Consider the following 18,538-nt stretch of genomic DNA (forward strand, 5'->3'; position numbering starts at 1 on the left):
ACAAGTGACTCGACGGCACATAACAACAACAACAACAACAACAACAGCTTCATTTTGCAGAGTTCACGGAAGCATAGTGAGATAAAGTTTTGTCTTAGAAAAGGAAAATAATGAAACCTATTTATTGCACTGAGTCAGTTGAAACGTAAAGCATCCAAACATGAGAACAAGACAGAAATGTCCCAGAGAGTTTGCAAGGCTGTAATATTCATAGGAATGCAACATGGTTTAAAACTAGAAAAGATGTGCAGCAGGTTGTATCTTTCACCACGTTGTTGTGGTGTACCACTGAGTCGGAACTAGTCCATAGCTGACCCTTTGGTGGGTTTTCTGAGGTGGTTAAGCACATGGGAGGGGACTGGCCATCCTTACCCGTGGAACAGCTGGTGGCCTCGAAATGTGTGCCTTTAGAATTGCAGTGCAGCTTCTAGCCATTAGGCCACCAGGGCTCCCTATCTTTCACTTTATCTATTCAGTTCGCGTGAACAAATAATCCAAGAAGCTGGACTATAAGAGAGTGACATCAAGATGGGATATGCAGCTCTCAGGACCCCGCTTGCAGAAAAAGAAAATGACCTGAAGTACTTATGGAAAACTCACAAAGATCAAAGTCTTCCGTATGGATTACAGCTCAACATAATGAAAACAAGAATCCTCCAGACTGAACACCATGATAGATGAAGAAAAGACTGAGCTTTTCCAGGATTTAATTTCATTTGGATCCACAATCAACACCTATGAAAACAGCAGTCAAGAAAGCAAGAGATCTCCTGCAAACGTGCTGTGAGGGCCGAAGGGCTAAGGAGCAAGCATGTCATTGTAAAGATGAAGTTGCACCTGATCCAAGCCATGGGGCATTCTGTTGCCTCAGATGCATGTGCACGCTGGACAATGACGAAGGAACACCAAAGATGAAGCGATGTCTTTGAACTGTGGTGGTGACACATGACACAGGAAACACCATGGATTGCCGAGAACACCAATAATCCCTCACAGGGAGAAGAGCAGCTGGGTGCTCCTTGGCATCAAGGTTGTGAGGCATCACGTGCTCCGGGTGTGCTGTCAGGAGGGCATGTGTGGACACGATGCTTGGAAAGGTGGAGGGTCAGAAAGCTGAAGGTGGTACCCACGGAGAGGACAGACACAGTAATCGCAACAATGGGTTTGAGCACAGTGGAGACTGAAAGGATCAGTCAAGGCTGCATCTGCCATATGCAGGGTCACCGCATCAGCGTCGGCTCCACGGCACTGGAGCAACAGGAGTTTTGGCAGCAGGCTGTTTCTCCTTTCCCCTCTGAGTCTGCTGCTCGAATTCAATGGCCGGCGTTTAGTTAGCATCCCAGTGCTTAATTACTGTACCACCAGCCTTCCAAATTTTCAACATAATTTAAAATCAACTGCAACTAAATAGCTATTTAACCTTGAATTTAGAAGAATAAAGGGCAAACTGATCATTCATTCATGTAATCTTTCATTCACTGTTTGGAAGACTTGCTATGTGCGAGGTACTATGGGCAGAACAATAATGAACTCAGGCCTTTCCAATTCTGGAATTTACTCTTTATTTATGATAATCAAGTTTTAAAGGTACTAATTAAAGTAGCTCTGCTTCGAAGAATGTTGCTTTGTCATAGTGAAATGGAAAACAGGTAAAGTATAAGGCCAGTTTGACTTTAATGAAAAGTAAAAAGAATAGAATACTGGCAACAGAATTATAGTTTAACTCTCAAGTATCTACAAGCTCTTAAAACTCATGAAGTATCTTTATAAAAGATGCTTAGAACTAATTGAATGAAACATAAAGATTAATCAAACTAGCAATTGTTAATTTATAAATGAGCAGTTCTGAAATATTAAAAGCTAGTTTCTTTAAATAAGGCAAGCATTCAGGATTATGGTGTGTGTGTGTGTTTTTCACAAGAAACCACCTAGCAATGTCAGTATCTGTGGTTATCATCAGTGTCATTCTTTTTCAATTGATTATAAAGCAATGGAGATTTGAATTAATGGGATTAGGCCTATAACTGCTGCAGTGTATCGTCTCTGCGCTGGATGGTAATCAGAACTACACTTGTGATTTATAGTACCACAGTATTTTATAAGGGCCATTATGTTATTAATTAGTTACATTGATCAGAATACCACAGGAGATAACAGCACTGAAATATTATAATTTGCTTAGAGTTCTTCGCATCCCTTAATCTATCCACATGTATTATAGGTTTACCATGAGCAGAACTGTTAGCGAGCTACCATGAACTCCACATGTCAAGATAGGAACTTCAGAGGCGAAAGAGAGAGGAAGGTTCTTAACAGTGGAATCCACTTAAGTTCTTTATGTTGTTGTTGTGCACCATCCAGTCGGAGCTGACCCTGAGCTGATGCTCTGCGGGCTTTCGGAGGCCGTTAATCAGAGGGGAGGAGACTGAACATCCTTCTCCCTCTGGCGGGATTCCTAAGTGCGTACCTCTGGGACTGCAGCCCGGCTTCTTGCCACTAGGCCATCAGAGCTCCCTGATACACCATAAAACTAGTTGATTCAGGAAAAGGGCATAAAGTCAGGATTTCTAGGGAACTAATAGTCAATTACTATCCTTGGTGCCAGCAGTCAGGAAATAAGGAGACACACACACTGCAATGGGAAAGTCTGCAGTCAGGGACTGTTACAAATTATGGAGGAGTAACGATGTCAGTTTGAGGACTAAGATGCTTCTGATTCAGGCCTTGGTCTTTCTGATCACTTGTTATGCATCTGAGAATTGGACAATGAACAAGGGTGACAGAAGAATTGACACCTTTGAGCTGTGATGTTGGAGAAGAGCACTGAACATCCCATGGATGGCCAAGAGAACAAACAGATATGACTTCAAGAGGGTCCAACTGGAGTGTTCTTGGAGGTGAGAATGATGAGGCTTCACCTCACATACTTTGGGCATGTAGTTAGGGAGGGGCTATTCCTAGGAGAAGGATATGATGCTGGGAAGGGTGGAGGGTCGGTGAAGAAAACAAAGACCCTCAACCAGTTCACTGACATGGTGACTGCTGCAGTGGGCTCTTAGGTGTCACGAAGTGTGAGGATGGCGCAGGATAGAACAGGGTTCAGACCTTTGTTCAAAGGGTCACTGTGAGTCTTACTTGACTCAACAGCATCTAACAACAACAATCTTATTATGCCACTATACATTTACATGTATAAATGTAGGGTTCTGCGTTGAAATCTGTCACTTTTTACTTGGACTTGCTTTGTGGGTTGGGCTATGATGAGATGCTGCTGGTAAGCATGTTTGAAAGCTACCATACTCAAACATTCGGATTCCAGCAGGCCTCAGTTTCCAAAGCGTTGCTGAGAGTGCAGTCCACCCCACATTACAATATCGAGAGTTTTTAGATTTAGACAACAAATCTAAAATTGAAATTATTTTTACAAACATTATTAAGGCTACAACTCAGAAATGAAACAGTTACTCAGCTAATTAGGTAGCAAACTAACAAGACTGTCAGTCAAAGCCAATCTTCGACTCAACACAGAGAGCCGATTTGCTGTAAACTCTTACCACATACACAACAGTACACGTGAAGCTAGTGGGAGAGAAGACATTTACACTCACATAAACCACAGGTGGCAAACTACAAGGGGGAGAAAAGTTCATTAGGGAAGACAAAAAAATGGTTTGTATTTAATTACATAACACTTTTTTGCGGGGGGGGATGTTAAATGTTTTTAAGAGAAAAGAACAAAGACATGACCCATAAAAAGTAAGACGGGAAGTTCTTAGTTTAACAGTTACTTCTGACATTTCCGGTTATATTATTCATTAACAGTTGCTTTTTTTTTTTTTTTTGCTTTATTTCTAAATTTGGCTGACAAACAGTGTTTTAGCCATCACTCTTAAAATACCGCCAGAAGTTGAATCTGTTTCTACAATTTATCTGACTTATATCTTTATAGTGAACAAGTTATGCAGATAACTTCTCCATTTCCCAGACGTGTAGCAAGATGCCTATGAATTAACTTGAGGCCGTCAAACATTAGCACACAAGATGTTCAAAGCAGAGTGGCATGGTCACAGTGCAGGTCCACTCTGTGGCCTGAGGTCCCCTTGAATACATCTGACTACACCGCGTGTTCTATCCAGGGGTAGGGAGGACCACGCCTCACCATCCTAACCACCATGGTTGCTGTGGAAACAACAGAAAGAACACATGCTAATACCTTCCTCCTTTCTTCTTCTAGCTTCTTCCTCATTTCTCTCTTTGGCTTTCAATGCTTCATCCGCTTTTGCTAAAAAAACAAAAATAATAACATTTCTACATTAATTTATGCTGATATTGCAAGTGAAAATACAAAGGATAGGGGTGGGTTGTTTTTTTTTTTTTTTTTTGTAATTTTGGTTTTTCCTTCCAAGTAGCTAGAAAAAAAAATAAATAAGGAGGGTGAAAATCTGAACTATTCAAATTAGAGTATGTATTAGGAATGGTTATTTAGGATATTTGCTTAGAATCTTTGATATTTAACGCAGGCTAATCAAGTGTATCAAACAGAAATTCTTTTAAGAATCTAAGTTTAAATGATGGCATTTCAACTGGAAAATTGCTGAGATCTTTTAAAAAAATCATCTGATTTGTCAGTGCAACTGTATACATTTTAAAATTGGAAGGACAATTCTTAAGCTAGAGTTCACATTTTAAATATAAGAAGCTTGTAAGATCCATGGAACAGTTTCAAATTAAGTGGCATATTATTTTATTTTTCATTGCACATCATGGTAGCCGTTCGTTATTCATGTTATGACAGCATTTGGTAAAAGGCTCCTTTTCCCTCTAGAAGCCTCTTCCCTTATTACTTAATTATCTACTAGTTGCTCAACTGCAGGGGTTTTCAAACACTTTCCTACAGATGTTAAAGAAGATTAAAAATATACAGCACAGTAACAAGGGAATATCAATATACTCCGTAAATTAATTAAATTTCTGTTCTAGCACATCATTTATTCCAAAGCATTAACGTCTCAAAGGAGCGATTCTCCTTTATTGCCGTCTCACTGGCTGATGAGTGAACTCAGTGAAAATAAGTCTCTAATAGCATTATAGTTGATGAAACATTAAGTTAAAAAAGTACTGCCTCGTCAGAAGAAAACGAATCAAACCATGCCAGCATTAAACTCTGGATGAGTCTTTATTATAATAATAACAGCAATGTAAACTGTGATTTGAAAAATAAACATACTTACGCCTCAATTTTTTGCTACGTATATTTTTCCTATATAAAGTCAACATACCATTTGGAAGCACAAATTCTGACTCAGAAGGAGAGTTTAAAGAAAATACATGCCACATACATAGTTATTTTTCTTTCAAGTATGATTTTTCTTCCCCATCAATACTGACACTTTCTTAAAATATAAAATTGATATAATGGTGTTATGAAGTGCTATATCCAATTACACAGACATCTGTTTCCATTTACAAGCTTTTATACACACTTAGACTGCATTTAAAGTCATGAAATATTAAAACTTTTATGCCATTCTGTATCATTGCAAGAATCTATTAAATTAGATAATAAAAACAAACCACCAGTAACTCTAAAGACTTTTACTTCATTTACACTTTATTCTCCCTGGTAGAAGGACAAGGATAATAGAAATTCCATTTAAATTCAATTTTGGTTATATGTGTAATTGTAGATATACCCCTTGAGTCATGTAAAATGCTCAGCTTATGTTTCTTTCAAATTATCCCGCTCAGATTCACATTCGACTCCTTACAACCGTCTTCAATATGTATTAGCAGAGCTCATTAGACTGAAATTTAATAATGCAAACATCAGGTGGATTTCAAGAACCTCCATTAACAACGTAAGATGGATTGCTTATATATAGCTCTTGGGCCAACTGGGCACAATTTAAATTCAATAAACTACCCTGCCTAAATCTGATTTATCTATTTCACTATGCGGGTTTGTCCTTTCTTACTGATTTGCTGCTATACATGGACAATTCATTGGAATACTGTTTTATGCTTTTTATTTTTTCAAACTGCAAATGGCTCTAGCACTATGGTTAAGTCTTTTATGTAATTTAGCTTTATGCTGTCAGTCAAGATCACCAAGTATGTTCGTGTGTATGTGTACATGCTGATGTGGGGGTGTGTGTCTTTATCTGTATACAAAATATTTTTATTAATACTGAAATAGCACAGATAATAATTTTAAAAGCATACTTTTGGAAATACTATCAATAGTCAATACATTTTATAAAAATATTATTTGAAGAGAATTCATTTATTCAAATGAAATCATTAGTATAAACTTCTTATTGACTATTAAGGGATTCTAAAAGATATGTCACCCTGGTTGATTTATACTAGTATGATTTAAATGAGAATAAAGAATTTGTAGTCATTCATATGTAATTTAGTTTTTCCTGTCATTTTCACAGTTGGTTAAAGGTAGGTTTTCCATTTTACAAATGGAGATACTGAATCTCATTAGAATCAACTTGACTCATTGTGGAGCCAAAACTGACTCGCAGCTGCCCCTCTGGTGGGTCTTCGGAATCTGTAAATCTGTAAATGACCTTGGAGGAAACTATCCGCCCTTGTCCCCTGAGCTGCTGGTGAACCTGAGCCACCGACCGCCAGCGCCTAGGCGTCAGCATGTGAGTGTCCGCGGACTAGCGCCAGCTGAGGCACTGCATTTCAGCCAGACTCGGTAATCCACCGTCATTTCTCTTTGAATTGATCACGTTTTACCTAAGGTACGTGACTTCCCAGAAGTGCTTACGTTGTCTCGTAACTCTGCATACAACGTGCAATCACTTGCTTTTAGGTGCCATTCAAACCTGTCAGCTGTGCAGAAGGATGGGCAATCTCTTCCCGGGCTACTGACTGGCTCCGAAAACCCGCCTGAGGGTCGCCGATGAGTCGGTCCCAGCTCGCTGGTACAACAACAACAATGTACAACAGGATGAAACACTGCCCCGGACTCACCTCCTCTGTGCGAATCTATCTCACTTCACCAAGTGCGCTGTCTGGGACTGGGCCCTCGTGGTAACATGTCCGAAGTATATGCGAAGTCTGAAAACCTGACTGTTGCAAACTGCCCAGGTGAATCCCTTCTGGGATGCTCCCTTTCCTACCCAACCTGGGCTCCCAGATAGCCATTTCCGTTCCATGGTCACGGTGATGCTTGTTGGGAGGTGTCTATCTGTTGATGCCAACTCTCAGTGGCCCAGGTGTGCAGGCAGAACTGTCCTGTGGATGCTCTAGGCGGAAATGACTACAGGAGGGCCCTCGACTGGCACACCCACAGGGAAGCAGTGCCTCTGCGGTGGCTTTGAGAAGCCAGGCAATCTTTGGTGTGATTTATGGCCTTGGGACCCCAATGGACAGTCAACTAGGAGGTGGTTCGAGCTATAAGACCAAGAGATTTTGATCGCCAGGTTCCCTGAATGAGTTATAAGGAACTCATGCAATATTATTCAAAATGGATGACCCTGGAGAACATTATGCTGAATGAAATATCTCAGTCACAAAAAGACAAATACTGCATAGTGCCACTGTTGTAGAATGGGACTGACACCAGGGTGGGGGTAAGACTGAGAAAAACTGGATAAATTATGTATACTGCATTGAAACAGATGAGGGAGAGAACAGTTTAAAAGTGATATATGATAGCGTATTATGGTTATCATAAGAGTCCAGAATGAAGGCTGCACAGTGGAGTGTACTTGAGGCGGGAGTGGAGGGTGGGGGATTGCATACCAATGAAGGAATTTTTCTTTTACTTTTCAAAGAGGAGAGCGAACCGGGGGGGAGGAGTGGGCAAGAAGAAAAGTGCAGCAATGAATACATGGAAATCCCAAATCTCTGTAAACGTTCATTAAAATGAATAAATTTTTTTTAATAAGTGCCAAATGGTCTGTTAGCAGTCAAAAGTTTAATGAACACACCCTCATGGCTCCCTTCCAAGTTCACTAACATCCTCATGCCCCTGATACTTCAGTTTTACTAATGTTGTTGATTGCTGTCAAGCACGAATCATAGCGACCGTATGAATGAAAGGTCTGAAGCCTTTCTATAACTATCATCATTTAGCAAAGTTCATAGAGTTTCCAGAGACATGTTGTTTAGAAAGCAGATGTCTTATGTGGCCTTTCCTTTTTTCTTTCCAATTTGGGTAAAGAGGCTCGCTACAAGTAAGTGGATGAACACCACTGGTTCTACTGAAAAGCAGTGATACAAGAATCTGCACAGATTTTTCTATGTTACTCCTCCTTAGTCAGCACCGAGATGTGGCACCCAATCTCACACCCTCTAGTTCATTATCTGTTCTTCACTACAAATACCACCACTCCTCACACAGCCCCCTGAACTCCTTTAACCTTCCTCAGCCTTGTGCCTAACCCTTCCAACCTCGGATGTTAATCTTATTTCAGAATGAACAACCATCTGCTTGTCCTTTGGCACTTAATCCTTTTCACGTCCTTCAGTGTTCATTCTCATTCTTGAAGATCCAATCCTCCCTTTTTAATTCTCCATCTATCAATGCATTTAAGGCTTACATCGTCTACAATATCCATTCCTCATTTAACCAAACTGCCATATACTCTTGTTCCACCAGTTTTTCCCTTCACAGCTTTCATATTTTCTTGAAAAACCCCCCAAATACTTTTAAAAAGAATTGCTTAAAAATTCTGTGATAATAAGGCCACTATGAGTTTGAATTGACTCAAGGGCACCACCAAGTGCAAAACGAGGGCTGAAAACCTACTATTTCGCTTTGCCAGCACTCTATCCCTCCTGAAACAATCAAGGGGGGTTGGGAATAATTAACTGAAATGACAAAATTATAGAGAATTTAAAATATAAAGATGACTACGCAATCAAAGATTACCCAGTATTGGAAAATAAACTAGACCCATGTGTGACATAACAACATCACAAACTACAACGGCACAGCTATATCTCACTGTATCACAAACTACAACATTACAACACCACAACTGTATCACACCATATCACAAACTACAACACTACATCACAGCTGTATCACACCATATCACAAACTACAACATTACAACACCACAGCTGTATCATACTCTGTCAAACTACAAGACCACAACGATATCACACCATATCATAAACTACAACACTACAACACCTCAGCTATATCACACTGTATCACAAGCTACAACACTACTATAATGCTACTAGGAAGAAGAATAAAAGTTATCAAGGTAAACAGGACTTTATACAATTAGTGCAAATAGTATCCTTAAAGTGGTTTGAGAGAACACTTATAAAAACATGAAAATGATCATAAAAATGTAACATCACATAGGAGCCTAAAGAGCAGAATGAGGAGAGTCAAAACCAAAACTAAGTAGGTAAGAAAGCTTGCCAGGAAAGCCTACTGAATGTGGTGGAAAAGAACAGAGAGATCAGGATCTAAAAACTCAGAGATGACATAATCATTATCAAAGTTCATTTATGAAATATTTTGTATGTACCTCACATAGCTAATTTTGAAAACTAAATGAAATATAGAGATACATACAGATGGACCGACATGAGGCCCTAACACTGGACATAAGCACAGGGGCATGGGAATCCAGTAGGGTTTTGTCTTTTATACAGGGTTGCTGGGAGTCAGAGAAGGGAGCTTGCGTGGCCTAGTAGTAAAGAGTGGTGCTGCCACACCAAAGGCATGCAGTTCGAACCTGCCAGCTATTCCAGAGCAGACAGACAGGTCGTCTCCTCCTCTGCGTTCACAGTCTCCAGAAACCTGCTGGAGGGTCAGCTAGCTCCGACTCAACGATACACAACAACCACAAGAGACAGAGTGGACTTGGCAACATCCAGTAACAACAGTGCATGCTTTAAAACATTAGACTGAGTCAATTAGATTAAAAAAAGCTCATAATAAAATGCTATTTCTCAAAGAATTCTAAGCATGGATGCTTTATATAGATAAATTTTATTAATGAAGCAATGGACAGCCCAAGAAAGTGAAATTACTCGCCCAAAATTATAATGTTGGTCAAACATATGGCTTGTGAATTCCAATTTAGTGTTCTTTTTTAGCTTATCTGTTACTTATTTATCCAGATATAAGTAACAACCAAAATATAGAAAAAATAAGCCTCTTCACACATGCATTACTGTTCTATCAAAAAGGTTTTTACTTGAAGATACTTTATTCAAAATAAAATTAAAAATTAAAGAAGCATCTGTTTTTTCATACCAGTCACTGGCATATAATTATTTGCTTTTCCATATAGAAGGTGGTATTAGAAAATTATAGCTAGTATATCCTTCTTGGAATGCCTCATGAGTAATCTCATGAGCAACTGGGTCTGGCAGGATGTAGTAATCCTGAGATTCTGTCTCCATCGTTCAAAACACAATAGCTCACTTATAACTGGACCAGGAGGCTGCTGTGTGAACAGTGCAGGGGAACACTACATTGTTTAAATTAAGAAGGGAGTGTATCAAGGTTGTATTATCTCTCCATACTTATTCAATCTGTATACTGAGCAAATTATTCGAGAAGGTGGACTCTATGAAGAGGAATGCAGCATCAAGATTGGAGGGAGACTCATCAATAACCTGCATTATGCAGAGGACACAACCTTGCTTGCTGAAAGTGAAGAGGACTTGGAGCACTTGCTGCAGAAGATCAAGGAATGCAGCCTTTGGTATGGACTGCATCTCAGTGTCAAGGAAACAAAGATACCACCGAACAGATAGGCAACATCATGATGAATGGAGAGATTGAAATTGTCAACAACTTCATCTTACTTGGATCCATAATTAATACTCTTGGTACCAGCAGTCATGAAATAAGGAGACACACTGCACTGAGAAAGTCTGCAAATCAGGGACCTCTTCAATTTTGAGGAGTAACGATGTCAGTTTGAGGATCAAGGTGCATCTGACTCAGGCCATAGTCTTTCTGATTACTTGCCTTTCTGATTACTTTCTGATTACTTGATGCCTTTGAGGTGTGGTGTTAGAGAAGAGAACCGAACATCTCATGGACGGCTAAGATAACAGATGTGTATAGGAGAGGGTGCAGTTGGAGGGCTCTTTGAGGCAAGAACGATCAGGTTTCGCTTCACATACTTTGGACATGTTGCTATGAGGGGTTATTCCTTGGAGAAGGACATGATGCTGGGAAGGGTAAAGGGTCAGTGTAGGAGGGGAAGACCCTCGACCAGATGGACTGACAAAGTAACTGCTGCAATGGGCTCTTGCGTATTAGGAAGTGTGAGGAGGCACAGGACAGAACAGGGTTCAGATCTTTTGCTGGATTCACCGGCACCCAACAACAGTTCACTCCAAGGAGAAAGGTAACCAGTGATGTTATACATAGTTGGTGGTGCCATTCTGATTCCAAAGTGTCACAACAATCACGGGGCCGCTGGAAAGTAAGCACTGCAGTGGATGACAGTGAAAAGGGACTCAAAAAGGCAGGTGTTATTAGCGTGAATGCCTTGTGTTCGTGACACAGACAATGTGCAGAGAGAAATAAAGGAGTGCTTACATTTAGGATTTAATTTCCTTTGAAGTGCCAAGTAAATGGTTACAGTCACTTTACTTTTAACCAAGCAGAAGGAAGAGTAGACAGGCGTGCAGTCTCGGCCGGCTTCGGCAGGGTGTTTCTCTAGGTCTTAATGGACAGGATGCCTACCAGGGGAGACAGACATAGAGGGGGAAATACTGACGAGAGGTTCCAATCTTAACAGACCATGTGGTAGCAAGCAGTACTGCTGCTTTGTCCACGGATATTCTTAATGGCTTAGGAAGTAAAAAAGGGGGCCGTGGCTGGTCAGTGCCATCAGGTTAACCACTGTGTATGTCAACCCTGTGGAGGACTGAGCGCCAGCCAGTGTAATCCTCAGGTCCCTAATCTGCTCCGGCCCACTGTGTGTCAGTCCATCGCGCAGAGGGCCATCTTCTTTCTCTCAGACCCTCCTCTTTCCCAAGGACTGGCCTCTCCTGAAAACATGCCCAAAGTATACGAAACAAAAGGAGGGCGAAGTCTTTATTAGTATGTAGCAAACAGCTTTTTTATTAGCTAAAAAAAAAAAAGCTTTATAAGAAAACTTATAGGGAAAAATTGTGTAACTTTGTATTAATTAAAGGGAACATGTGATCAAGAGGCAATGATGGTGAAGCAGGAAGTACAGGCTGCTCTGAAGGACTTGGTAAAAAACAAAGCCCCAGGAATTGATGGAATAACAATTGATGTATTTCAACAACCAGATGCTGCCCTGGATGTGTTCATCATGTTGTGCCAAGAAATCTGGAGGATAACTACTTGGGCCAACTGAATGGAAGAGATCCATATTTATTCCCATTCCAAAAAAAAGGTGACCTGACAGAGTGTGGAAATGATTGAACAATATCACTAATATCATACACTAGCAAAATCCTACCGCAGATATTATTACCAATATCAGATGGATCTTGGCAGAAAGCAAAAAGGACCAGAGAAACGTCGATTTGTGTTTCATTGACTATGCAAAGACATTTCACTGTTTGGATCACAACAAATTGTGGCTAACCTTGAGGGAAACAGGAATTCCAGAACACTTTATTGTACTTATGTGAAATCTATACTTGGACCATGAAGCAGTACTCAGAACACAGCAAGGAAACATTGAATGGTTTAAAATCATGAAAGAAGTGTGTCAGGGATGCAACCTGTCTCCATACCTTTTAAATCTATATGAAGAACAGATCATCAGGAGGCTGGCCTTTATGAGGAGGAATGTACCATCAGGATTGGAGGAAGACTCATCAACAGCTTACAGTATGCAGATGACACAACCCTGCTTGCTGAAATTGAAGAAGACCTGAACTGCTTGTTGCAGAAGGTCACGGACTGTAGTCTTCAATATGGATTGGAACTCAACATCAAGAAGACAAAGATTCTCACTATTGGGCCAATCAACAGTGCCATGATGGATGGAAAACAGATTGAGGTTGTTAACAATTTTCGCTTGCTCGGATCCACAATCAACATTCTTAGCACTAGCAGTCAGGATATCAAAAGATGAATTGCCTTAGGAAAATTTGCTGTCAGGAACCTCTCCAGAGTGCTGAAAAAGCAACGATGTCAGTCTAAAAACTAAGGTGCACCTAATCCGGGCCATGATCATCGCAATTTTTTGCTATTCATCAGAGAGCTGGACAATGACTAAGGATGACAGAAGAAGAATTGATGCCTTTGAATTATGGTGCTGGAGAAGAGTCTTGAACATACCATGGACTGTCAAGAAAACAAATAGGTTATGGAGAGGGTAAAACCAACTTTCTCCTTGGAAGCGAGGATTTTTTTTTTTCCAATGAACTTTTTTATTATTAGAAGTCCATTTACTTGAGACCCTGATAGAAAAGGAGTTTTCATGATTATCAGCAATGCTTTAAGAAATCTCTTTTTAACAACAGTCTTACTGGATGGCTTGGTGGTTTGTAGGAAATCTATGTAGATAATCCCCAAAACCAAATTAACCACCCTCCAGTCGATTCTGACTCAGCAATCCTTCACTGAGTTTCTGAGATTGTGAGAAGATTGTGGGCTGGTTGATGGGCTTGGATTGCTGGCCTTTAGGTTATCAGGCCAGTACTCCACACATTGCACCACCAGAGCTCTTTATGCAGTCAGCCAGTAACACTTCGGTATTAAAAGGTTCCCCCATTATTTGTGATGATACTGTATGAGTTTATATATATTTCTCATTTCAGTATCTAACATTTTATTCTGTTTCTTCTGGTGACCTAGAATTAGTCTTTAATAGCTACTAAGTACTTTCTAGAATCTTGCTAATAATTTTCCCTGCCTTTTTTTTCCATATTTTTTAAAATAATTTTAATGAGCATTTACAGAGATTGTGGATTTCCATTCATCCATTGTTGCACTTCTCTCCCTGCCCAGCCCTGCCCCCACCACCCAGTTTGCTCCTCTCTTTCAAAAGTAAAAGAAACACTCCCTCCCTGGGACACAATCCCCCCACACACCTCCCACCGCCCCAAGTACATTCCACTATGCAACCTTAATTGTGGACTCTTGTGATAACCATAATACCCTATCATACATTGCTTTTAAATTATTCACTCCCTCATCTGTTTCAGTGCAGTATACACAATTTATCCAGCTTTTCTCAGTCTTACCCCAACCCTGATATCAGTCCTATTTTACAACAGTGGCACCAGCGAGGATTTTGAAGCTCCGTTTCACATACTTTGGGTACGTGGCCAGGACAGACTGGTCCTTGGAGAAAGACATTATGCTCAGAAGGGTGGAGGGACAGTGCAGGAAAGGAAGACCCCAGATGAGATGGACTGATACAGTGACTAGGGCAATGGAGGTTGGTGTGTCAGAATTAGTGCGACTGGCTCAGGACAGGGCAGGGTTCAGGGCTGCTGTACACAGGTCATTATGGATTGCAGGCAACTTGATGGCACATAACAACAACAAGTACAACACATACTTCATGTGTGTACCATCAAATTGGATCTGACAGGTACAGGAGGCGATTTGCCCTCTTTCTCCAGCACAGCATCTGGTGGATTCAAACTATGTACCTCTGGGACTACAGTACAGCTTCTTGCCACTAGGCCACCAGAGCTCCCTTATCAACACATACTTTAACGTAATTATTTAGAATTTAACAACTTACTTTAAGAAGCAGCAAATTTTTGAAATCAAGTATATGGAATAACTAGAAACATCAGAACTTACAACTTGGTTATTTATATACTTTAAAACAGCAAACCTCAAAGGATTTTTTAAAGTCATAGCTTTAATGAAACTCAGCAGTCAGGGAGGAAAGTAGGACAAAACCTAAAGATTGTATTAGTTAAGAAATAATTTCATGGATAAAAGAATTAATTTATAAGAATTAAAATTATAATCCATGTTTCTAAAAAGCAATGGAAAAAAATCCCAATCCTTAAGGTTTCTGAACATATTTTTGCTGCGTTTTCTCTGTAATTTATACAGTTATTTAGACCTCAGCTTGGCAGATGACCTAACGCAAACTCTCAAAATGTCGTTGCTCTCGTCAGAACCTCCTCACACGTGACCGCAGGCAGGTTTGGAGGCTGTAAACCACCGGGGAGGAGGGTGCCCAACTTTGTCCCCCAGGGCAGCGGGTGGACTCACACCACCTGACAGGGCCACTTTTGGGTTAGAAAGGCAAGCTAACATGGTGTCAAACTGCCTTTTTTTGTGTGTGTGAGAAAAGTTTGTATTTAGAATTAGCCCTCTGTACTCAGTTTAGATGATCCCAATTTTGTTGGCAACATCCCAGTCAGGAGCAAGCTGAACACAGGCCTTCTTCTCTCCATCAGGCCTAATCCAAGTGCTGACCTTGGCCACATCAATGTCACAGAGCTTCTTTACAGATGGTTTAATTTGGTGCTTGTTGGCCTTGACATCGACAATGAACACAAGTGTGTTGTTATCGTCTATCTTCTTCACGGCTGACTCAGTGGTCAGGGGAATTTGATGATGGCATAGTGGTCAAGCGTGTTTCTCCTGGAGGTGCAAAGCTCACACATGAACGTTGCGGTTGCTTCAGCATACTTAACGATGCTGTGATAGTCATCACACTATCAGGACTATGAACATAGTGACTGCACCAGGGGCTTCATGTGTCAGAGATGACGAAGATGATGCAGGACAGGAGAGTGTCTGGTCTGTGTTCACAGGTCACTGTGAGTCGTACTTGACTCCATGGCACATAACAACAAGATAACCTGTTATTTAAAAAGACTTTTCTCTTTTGTTTTTGAGATTTTTAAAAATTTTTTATACTTATTTCTTTACAAAGTTTATATAAACGTTTTTTCAACCCATTTTTCCTATTTCCTTCACCCTCCCATCAATTTGTGTGAACCTACAATTAACAACCCCCCCCAGTCCCGCCCATCCTCAATCCTCTGAAAGTTTCTATTTGGAAACACAAGGGCTACTAATCTCAAAGTATAATTATTCTGGAGTTTGGATATGATTTTGTACTATCACATGCTTTGTTAGCTCAAGAGATAATTATATTTATTTCTGAAAGCTATTAATAATAGCAATCAATGCCTGGTGGTAATAGGAATACACTGAGTCAATGAAGATGAAAAATGAAAACTATGAAATGATATTTCTGGCGGCTTAGTGGTAAGAAGTTGCACTGCCAATCCAAGGCAGGCAGTTCAAATCTACCTGTTGTTCAATGGAGTATTATGGGTAATTTACTCCTGTGTGATTAATTTTCGCTGAAAACCTTCAGCAGGGTCAGGTACGGGTGAGTCCTGACTCACTGTAGCTGGTGTTGTTTTATGTGCTGTCAAGTTGACTGTGACCTAGTGATCCTTGAACAATGGCTCTGAAGTTTGCTGTATCCTGAGCCAACCTCACCATCTCTGACCTATTAGCCCCTAGACCCATAGTCAGTGTGTCAATCTATGTCATTCAGGTTCTTCTTGGTCTGAGCTGAACCTCTATCCTTCCGAGTATGATGTCCTTCTCTAAGGCTGGTCCCTCCTGGCCATGTGTCAAGTATATGAGACAGAGCTTCAAAATTCTTACCTTCAAGGAGCAACCTGCTTTCACCCTCTCTAGGACAGACCTGTTTGTTTTCTTGGTGTTCCATGGAATATTCAATAACCTTCCCTAGCACCACAACTCATCGATTTTTCTTCTATCATCCTTAGTCACTGTCCAGCTCTCTGGTCTTTGCAAGTAATTGTGAAGTCCATGGACCAGAGCAGGCAAACTTTAGTCTCTAGACTGACATCATTCACTCTTGGTAACTTCGGAGAGACTTCCCAATACAATTCATTTTTTGATTTCCTGATTGCTGGTGCCAAGAATGTTGACTGTTGAGCCGAGCAAGCATTTGAAATTGTTAACAACCTCAATCTCTTCTCCATCTATCATGTGCACAAGTCCTTGTTTCTATTTTTTAGTATTAATACAAGAGTATAAATATTTAGAACATACTGTATGATTTGAGCTTGTTTGCATTTTGTCAACGTTGTTTTTTCAGACTTTGTGACAGATCACAAAGTGGCAAACTCATCTATCACTACTTTATCCAGTGTCACATCTTCTGGATTTCCTCCTAAGTCTTACATTCCGCAGGTGATTTTAAAGAGTATCCACACTTGCAAGCATTTCCTTAATGTGCTTTTCCTTTTATGCTGTCTATGCCATTTATAAGAAAAAGCTTTGGTTCTCTATTTCACTGGTGAATGGTACACTAAGTACGTCCAACAGGCACGCAGATCTGATGTTGCTCTATGGAGTATTACCTAACCTCTTCACTTGAATAGGTGTTTCTCTTGCCCACATCCCTGCTGGAATCCATAAACATTCCAATGGCAAGGAAGAAATAAGTCTTCAGTTAGCATTTCCAAAGAAAAACTGACAGCACTCTTCCCTAAAAAAAACCAAACAAACAAACTGAAAATTGCTATAGCTTTTTAATGCTTGTATTTCTCTTCTTCAGTTTTGTTGATGCCTCATGCTTACCCCACAAAACCTGCTTGCTTATGGCAATTAAGATGCCACTTAGCAAAGCATACCAACAAATGGTGAAAATTTGAAAATAGAATAGCATTGGAATAAAGAACTGCTGTGATGTTTAGTTTCTTAATTAAGAGTTGTACTAGATTTTTTTCCTTCTTACAGAATGCTGATACGGAAAACAAAAATAACTCCATCATTCTGTGATCCTCTGATTTATTGCACATCCATCAACCTGATGTCAATCGTTCATTCCAAGAAGGATGTTTCAGCATTCCAGAAAAACTCTGGAGTTTGGACCGACAGAGTTTTTGCCTCTGAAAGGAATCCTATCTCTGCCTTCACTGAGTGGTTTGCCATAAATGCTTATTCTTTTCAGCAACTCCACAGACTTTATCAATACGTATTTTTAAAAAGTAACTAAAGGCAAGCATTTCCCTTAATAATAATGAATATCCAGAAAGGACGGTATTTAAATATGTATGTCAGTAATTGATGCATGCACTGCAATAATTTTCTACATTTAAAAAGTTGTCATCTTTCTTTTCCTAATTTTTACTGTCTTGTACATTACTTTTACCGTCTAATATTTACCTTTTCCTAATTTTTACTGTCTTGTATATTACTTTTGCTGTCTCTCTAAGACTTACCTTTTTCTTAAAGAGCAGAATTATGTATTTTTATTTATATATTTTCCTTTCTTGCCTTTAATTCCTGAAAGGAAATACACACATATCCAGGCTTACTGTGTGTTAAGTATTCACTCACAGTGCCAAGTATTTCTATTTTGTTGTTGTTGTATACTGACTGTTGAGTTGGAACTGACCCAAAGCTGATCCTCTAATGAGTTTCCACAGACAGCGAGTCATATGAGAGGTACAGTTACTTCTTACTTTACTAAAAATATTTCAGAGAGGCTTATGGTTTGCTCAAGGTTACATAACTGCTGTTGATGTGTACCTTCACGTCGTAATTGACTCACACATAGTGGATTCTGTGGATTCT

General features: G+C 40.0%; 1 protein-coding gene across 1 annotated transcript in view; it reads right to left on the minus strand.

The window, feature by feature from the left end:
* LOC102854402 (serine/Arginine-related protein 53-like) overlaps window positions 1-18,538 on the minus strand; it is a 559,101-nt gene that overhangs the window by 114,001 nt on the left and 426,562 nt on the right. Inside the window, exon 5 of the mRNA XM_006887646.1 lies at window positions 4,214-4,282. Coding sequence (XP_006887708.1) covers window positions 4,214-4,282 — 69 coding nt within the window. The remainder of the gene's footprint in view (window positions 1-4,213; window positions 4,283-18,538) is intronic.

The sequence above is a fragment of the Elephantulus edwardii genome, unplaced genomic scaffold (genome assembly GCF_000299155.1).
Source record: "Elephantulus edwardii isolate Elephantulus edwardi_28Jun2011 unplaced genomic scaffold, EleEdw1.0 scaffold00060, whole genome shotgun sequence".
Classification (NCBI taxonomy): domain Eukaryota; kingdom Metazoa; phylum Chordata; class Mammalia; order Macroscelidea; family Macroscelididae; genus Elephantulus; species Elephantulus edwardii.